The 7,817-nt window shown below is 42.1% G+C and overlaps 1 protein-coding gene across 5 annotated transcripts in view; it reads right to left on the bottom strand.

Moving 5' to 3' along the window:
* Window positions 1–644: 644 nt before the first annotated feature.
* LOC103372414 (phosphatidylinositol-binding clathrin assembly protein-like) overlaps window positions 645–7,817 on the bottom strand; it is a 38,209-nt gene continuing 31,036 nt past the window's right edge. For 4 of the 5 annotated variants that reach the window (XM_008302050.1, XM_008302051.1, XM_008302052.1 and 1 more), the window contains 3 exons: window positions 6,091–6,150; window positions 4,925–5,026; window positions 645–2,030 (listed from right to left, as the gene is read on the bottom strand). In XM_008302050.1, the coding sequence (XP_008300272.1) occupies window positions 2,016–2,030; window positions 4,925–5,026; window positions 6,091–6,150 (177 nt within the window). In that variant the 3' untranslated portion in view covers window positions 645–2,015. Of the gene's footprint in view, window positions 2,031–2,631; window positions 2,736–4,924; window positions 5,027–6,090; window positions 6,151–7,817 lie in introns of all 5 variants that reach the window. The other variant, XM_008302054.1, reaches the window with a different exon arrangement.

The raw sequence follows: 7,817 nt of genomic DNA, 5'->3' as shown, positions 1-7,817 counted from the left end.
AAAAGTTCATCAGCAAAGTCGCTGACAACATCGCTGAAGCCCAGATTCCTGGCTCTGTCGTTCTCTGTTGAGACCATTGCCAGCCCACCGAGTCTTTCCTGTCCCACACATATGTTCTGATGAGTTTGAGCATGCTGTGTGGATGGGAGCATTGCCCTGGAGCAACAACATGCCAACTTAACTCTTCCTTTTTTCTTTGATTGCTTCAAACATTTGAGTTTTCGTAGACAGTGACAGAAGGCTTTATAGTTAACGGTTATGCCCCAAAATAACAGCTATGCCGCTTGTTTTCTAGACGAGAACTTTCTGAGGTGCCCTCATATATTGCTCAAGTAAGAGGTAAATTATAACACAATCCATCCCAAAAGCATTTCCCTCTACACCTGGACCTTCACCTGAAGGCTACGGACGTCACGGTACCGGATGGAAGTCATCACCAACATGCTGGCTTTAATCCACCACTTGGAATCTTTTAAGTTCCTCAGCACACGTTTAATTAGGATGTTTCCAATCAATGGAGCACGATCGGCAACATTAATCTGTTGATGACATTCTTTCCTTCTTAACTTATCTGTACTTACATCATTTACACAACCTGTCCTTGAAACAGTTTTGCTCGTCTGTACACAAACACGGAGACGAAGACGTTTGGAAGCTTGCACTTTATTGGAAAAATTAAACAAACAAAAATATAATCTGCAGGGACAATGCAGCAAATATGCTCAGTTAATGGATTCAGGGCCACTTTAATGTCCAGGCGATCTTTCATTCCTGCACCCATCCGTTCCTGTGACTGGCAGAATCAGCTTGTATGTACACAAAGCACCGATCAACAGCGCTCTATTCTCCTGCTCAACTAGGCCTCTCTGCCCCTTCAGCCCTGTTACAGGTCTGACACAAACATACACCCAGTGCCCCCCCCATTGTCCTAAACACCAAAATACTTGCCTATGAATATATGATCTGAACATGAAAGGGCCCCTGTACGTTGAGGTTGGAGAAGGGCAGCCAGGAGCTTTGTTATATGTAAGAATAAATGGCATGCCAAAAGCGTCAAAAGCATAAATGCAGATTCCTTCCTAATGCGATGCTGCCTTGATCACAAAATGTAGTGCGTTTATGAATGTGAAAAATGTTCCCCTCACCACATACATAGAAACCAAGCCCCATCGTTTTGACGGCGCTACTGAATTATTAAGCTCAAACACATCCTCGGTGTGACCTGTGGAGCCACTGATAACTGTACAAGGCATCATGCGAGTACAGAGAATAAAACATGAATTCTCTTTATATTAACTTCTTTCTTAAAAATTATCTCAATCACTCAAAATCTAATTCTACAATCAATCATACTCGTATGTATAAACCTGAAAACCTTCCACAGCGGGGAGGTCAGTGACTTACTTACATTTCCTTTTTTTTTTTTTTTTAATGTAATCCTCTCTGTAAGGAATCATAAATAAATACAAACAATACATAAGGAATGTCTACTGCAAACAATACATCAAAAGAAAAAGGAAAAGTGTGGCATAAACTTGAAACTGGTTTCTCAATCTGAGGATGTTTTAAGAAGGAAATCATGATTGATAATCAGAAGTGACTCTTCCAGCCTCACCTGGAGAAAGAGGAACAAAAAAAAGAAAAAGAAAAGACAATTCAAACATGTGTGACACAAACCAGCTTTGCTTTTGTTTTCCAGGTATTTAAAGCAGTAATGTTAGACAGCTCTGCCTTTGGGTGTCGTGTTTCTCTTAGTCCAGGATACAGTAGGGGGCTGATCTTTGTCCACATGGTTTTAAATGGCACCACACAACTCTTCTTCTTCTCCTTCTATGACTTGGACATGACGAGATGGGCACAATGTCCACTGTGATGCCTCTCTGGGATGGCCAGAGCTGATCCGAGTCACCATGATTTTATTTAACTAGTCCTTTTTTTGGGCCTTTCATTCTCAGAGAGAAATGAGTTCGTTAGAAGCAAACAGCCCGTTTGCTCGGCTAGTCGACCCCCTCAGGTTACATAAACTGCATCTGGAATAGTAGAACAAACAGAGTCAGCTCTTAGTTCTGCAAGAACACAGAGAACAGCTGTAGATCCAGTAAAGAAAGACGAGTATCCAGACCGCTAAAACAAATCTATGGACGTGAATAAAGCAGCTGTAACGCTCAAACAAGGCAAAATAAAGGTGCTGAGTGAAGCTTGCATTGCAAATTGGAGTCCTGTTCACTAGAGACTGGTGTGACTGGTGATTGTACTTCACGTTATTACAGCTACTTAACTTGCATTGCTAATGGACATGTCAAAATGATGCCTTTATGAAACTACAAATGGAACCGTCACATCTCAGCATGACAGAGCAAATATAATTTCAGCCTCCTGCAAAGCAAAGAAAACAAACAAGCAAAAAAACCCACAACTAAATCAATCATCTTACAGGAGACAAGACACGTGTGCAGAGTGAGCAAAGCTGTGGTTTACAGTGTGGCAGCATCTCACAGGAGATGGACTGGCACCGAAAACCATCCACGTCACGGCCAGTTCCACTCAAACAAGCTGGAATTAAACATGCACTTTGTGGACACACTGGGGACCTGAAGCTGCCATTTAGCACACACAGAAGACGAGCTGTACCTAAAGACGCTTTATAAGAAATTCTGCAGAAAGAGCTGTGCAAAGGGGTCCTTCCCTGGTGCTCTGAGGGGGCTGAGACTGGAAGGGCTAGACGCTGTTGGTGACTGAGTCGCAGGAGAGGACAGGAGAGAGGATGAAAGCAGAACAGAGGAGAAACACAGAGCCAGCAATAAAAGACGAACCCCAGAGGGAAACCTGGGCTCCAGGTTCTGATCGGAAAACAAAACTTCTACTGTCATTATGTGCTCTGCTAGTTTTCAGTGATGCACTAAATGATAATACTTGATGTGGACGTCAGAACAGCCTCACAGGCCTCGCATTAGCTCAGAGTGGCTGAGAGGTGAAGGGAGATGAAGCGATACGCTCACTCGTCATCTCATCCAAAAATGTTTCTGCACTCAAAGGTTTAGAAAAATATGTGGCTCTTCAGGGGCCGATCATTTCCACATTTTCTGGGACTGTTTAGTTTTAAGACCTTATTGGTCACAGATACGTGACATATTAATAATGTATTTGACAGCAAACTACCTTGCAGTTGTGAAAATGTGTATTTGGGTCATGTGAATGTAACAAACTCGAGTAATGAGGATCAGAGGTTGATCTGGCTGTTACTGGCAGCAAGTCAGGAAGCCAGGAAATGGTTCAAATCCAACCCTCTGACCATCGATGAGTGGATCAACAACATTCAAGAAATTGACATGATGGAAAAACTCATTTAGTCTCAGAATTCAAAGGGACACGTTTTACAAGCTCTGGACAAAATGGACTGATCATGTGAAGCCCATAAGGTCTGACTTTGTATAATTTTCGTTGTTTCAAGTGGATGGAAACAGATTTTTATTGTAACGGGGCTCTTCCCATGAATGTTATTTTGTTAACAGAATCAAAATGAGAGTTAAAAATAAAAATTACAAAAAAAAACAAAACTAAATTTTTTTAGAAAATATGTTAAATGAAATGAGAGTCAATAATTCTGGCCAGTAGAGTTGCCTCACCAGACAGTTCTGCACAACAGAATAACAGGTGAAGCACTCTGGCCTGTTAGTATTTTATTTAAACCAGTGACAACTTGGATCAAACGAAGGATGTGACTTTGGTTTGAACGTATATATTTGCAAGCAGGGAGGCAAGAAGTGTAATTAAAAAAACAATTCTCAGCAAAACTAGAATTCTTCAGTGTGGTAGGTTGGCTAGTATGGTGGCTGTTGTTGTGCCCCGTCGTGAAGGATATTTTGCAACTTGCCGATAGCGGAAGGAGAAGAGAAAGCCGACGCCCATCCAGTGAGTCAGACGAGTTCACTGAGACAAACAGCTGGATTGATGGAAATATGAGCTTTCAAATAGTGTATTAATGTATTAATCTAAGCAAAGCTACAGTGTCCTCTATGGAACGGTACATATCACTGAAACAATCAGACGAAACTGTGACGAACACTTGTTGCAAAAACAGCAGAAAACTAACCAAATAAAAATCTATTTATGGTCAACAGAAGAATTTTACAAAGTTCACTCGTGACTCGATAATCCGACACTAAATGTAAAACCTTCTTTTATGTCGGATTGTCAAGACGGAGGTCCAGATACAAGGAGGGCTTGATGCTGGAAGCGTAACTTGTTGTTAATATTTATTGTTCATAATAACTAGTGTATTGTTAGAACACTGCACATCGCTGGATTTCATGCCTAAATGATCGGTGTGATTGTGCATGGGACCGTCGGTTGACATCAAAGGTAAGCAAATCTGTGGGATTGTTCAGTCAGATAAACACCGTTATCCTTATTTGTGACATAAAATGTCATATCAGAGTCGGAATCCAAGGCTGTCGGTATGTTAAGGCTGTTTATTATGGTTTTCATTGGTTTTTCCTAAAAACCTGTTAGACAGCAACGTTTTAGATTGTTAAGGGTCTGAGTGTCGAGTCACGATTGTATTCGTAGCGCGCAACAATAGTAATGGAGCATTTCAAGCCAATTTTTGTTATTATCACATAAAAAAAAATCCTCACTTGAAAGATGTTTTCTTAAAAAAAAAAAAACCTTAATCACTTTCATCAAGGAAAACACACTTGGAGGCTGATTTCCAGGTTTGCATGAAAACACGGTGCACAGTGTGAAATACACACACAGATAAGAAAGATTTGTTCAGTAAGCAGAAGCTGGCCTGTGAATGTGATGCTACTTAGCAGCCAAATTGGCAGATTACAGGGAAGAAATGTCGATCAGGTTCTGAGAGTTTCGTCACTGTGCCTAAATGTGGAAGGAATGGAACAGTGTAGAAGTGGCCATCTGTTACCTGTGCACCTGGATTGGGCCCAAAGGGGTTGGCCGGCCGCATCACAGGCTGGGCGTACATCATAGTGGGCTGTGTCATCATCATGGAGCCCATGTGGGGAGGCTGAAGGGGATGAACAGAGCCGACAGACAATGAATGGATGAATTCTAGAGCCTAATCCTCCTTCAAACATATCACTTTGGGCAAAACCTTTCATCTGAATCAGTTTCAGGCTGCCGCTTGCTACAGTTTCCATTTGATATAAACCAAAAAGAAAAAAAGAAAAGAAAGCCTGTAGCAGTGATGGCTGACCATGAAAACTCATCACCCACATGTGGCCCAGCTCAGGTTGTTTTTAGCGGCTACAGGAAAAAAACAAACTAAACTGGACTAAACAGGTGTGCTGAACATAGTTACTGGGATTCAGAACACGTGACTCATCTAGATTTATTCCTTTTAGCATTTCAGATTGAAGCATTAGTACTCATTTTGAATCATATAATAAAAATATAAACTGTGACACACTGATGGATCCATCTGTTGAGTTCTGCTTTCAGGATTGAAGACGTCCCTGCTCATGATGCGAGTTGTTGCCAACCTGTAGAGCAGGGATCTGTGTGTGTGGCAGGATTTCCCTTTCCTTCACACACACTCTACAGCAGGGATCTCCAACTCCCATCCTCGTGAGCTACTGTCCTGCAGGTTTTAGATCAGGGGTGTCCAATCCTGGTCCTCGAGGGCCACAGTCCTGCATGTTTTAGATCAGGGGTGTCCAATCCTGGTCCTCGAGGGCCACAGTCCTGCATGTTTTAGATGTTTCCCTCTTCCAACACAATGATCAGGATCGTTATCAGGCTTCTGCAGAGCTTGATGATGAGCTGATCATTTGAATCAGGTGTGTTAGAAGAAAGAAACATCTAAAACATGCAGGACTGCGGCCCTCGAGGACCAGGATTGGAGACCCCTGTTTTAGACATTTCCGTACACCTGACTCAAATGAATGGCTCATTAACAGACTTGTGTAGAACTTGACAAGAAGCTGTTGGAGATCCATTAATGTGAGTACGGAAACATCTAAAACCTGCAGAACAGTAGCTCACGAGGACCGGAGTCGGAGATCCCTGCTGTAGAGTGTGTGTGTGAAGGAAAGGGAAATCCTGTCACACACACAGTTCTAGCCGACTTACCATTGCATATGCATTCATGCCCGTTGGTGTGGTTGCAGGGAAAGCCATGACAGATGGTGCCTGAGGGTGACACAGAGAAAAAATGATTGCTGCTCTAGAATCAGGGCACAGCAGTACCCATAGTGAACAGTCTTAGATGATCGAATGCAAGTTAAAAATAGTTCATATTTATTGACTAAAATAAACTGTAAAAACCCCATTTAGGAATCCATCATACCAAAGTCTCCAAAAAAAAATAAAAAATCCATTCCGTATCAACATCTCTGTCAAGAAAGTTTTTTTGTTGTTGCCTCTGAAGAGCAGTAACATCATTAAGCTGACCTTGTTCAGACTCACTACGCTTTGATTCTTTTTACTGCTGCCTCTAAAACTCAGCATTATGTGTTCGCATTGCTTTTATACTCAAAAAAGGCACGTGAGCAAGAAAGAAAGAACGAGATGGAAACACGACAGAGTGTGAAAATATCACAGTGGATTCAGTCAATATGAGTGTTTATGAAGAAGGATTGAAGCTGTGTGTGCAGACATTTGATTAGTATCGTTCTAAAAGGTACCAGACGTATTTAAAATTCTGTGTAAAATATTCAAGTGGAAACACGTTGTCTTTGCCATGAGAGTGTGTTAAATGTGACCTAGAAGATGTGTCAAATATTAACAAGAGACTACATTAAAACCAGACTTTAGGGGCATCTCATGTTATCAGAGCTGGATCCATTTTATTAAAAATGTGGAAATGACAGGCCAAGGTAAGGGAAAGCAAAAAGGCAAGTGTGCTGAGTCCTGGAGGTAGACCGACGTTACTGGCAGGTGGGCAGCTCCTTGTAGAAAGAGATTAGAAAGAAGAAAGTAGACACTCTTTGTCTGAGCCCTTCTTGCTTCTCCAACAGCCCCTGCAGTGATAACAAACCCAGATTTGTCCAACGCACAGCCCTCTTGGGCAGGATACGTTTCATTAACTATTCAGTCATTGGCGAGAAAGGCACAAGTGAGTCAGACATGACGCTGGTGCCAAAATTGCTGCTTTCAATTCAGACTGTGCTTCTTTCATTGCACCGAGAACGCTGCTTCAGAAGCCCCTGCTCTCTGACAATGTTTGGCTTGTTTTAGGGACGTCTCACTCAGCGTTTCTCAGGTCGTCCGTAATGCCATGATTACACTCGTTTTTTGAATCATGTTAAGGATTATCCTTTAATGAGTGATGGACGTTGTACGCATCTGCTTGTTTGTGGATCAGCTTCATTCAGCTGGCCGACTCTTTCTTTCTGGCTCCATCAGACACTCATCAGCTTTTGATCATTATCAGACATCATCAATAATCCATGTGTAATCATGAGCACTGGTTAGACTGGTGGACTGTTGTCAGAGGCTCTTTTGGAAAGGCCTTTGATGTGTTTAAGTTCAAGTAAATGGTAAATGGACTGCACTTACACAACGCTTTTCTACCTTAGCGGCACTCAAAGCGCTTCACAATGTGTTTCTCATTCACACACATTCATACACCAATGGTGACAGAGCATCCGTACAAGCTGCTGCCTGCCATTGGGAGCAACTTGGGGTTCAGCTTTGTGTCGCCGCCCCAACCCTCTGGAACTCCTTACCACCAAACATCTGTGACTGGCTGAACCTGTCCACCTCAAATCCCTCAACACAATATGAAATCATGACTTTTAATATCATAAAGGTCAAAGGTTAAGACCACTGAGACATAATGTTCTGCAAAAACACTT

This window comes from Stegastes partitus, unplaced genomic scaffold (genome assembly GCF_000690725.1).
Source record: "Stegastes partitus isolate 25-593 unplaced genomic scaffold, Stegastes_partitus-1.0.2 Scaffold1751, whole genome shotgun sequence".
In the NCBI taxonomy this organism is placed as follows: Eukaryota; Metazoa; Chordata; class Actinopteri; family Pomacentridae; genus Stegastes; species Stegastes partitus.
This window is presented reverse-complemented; position numbering and strand designations above follow the sequence as displayed.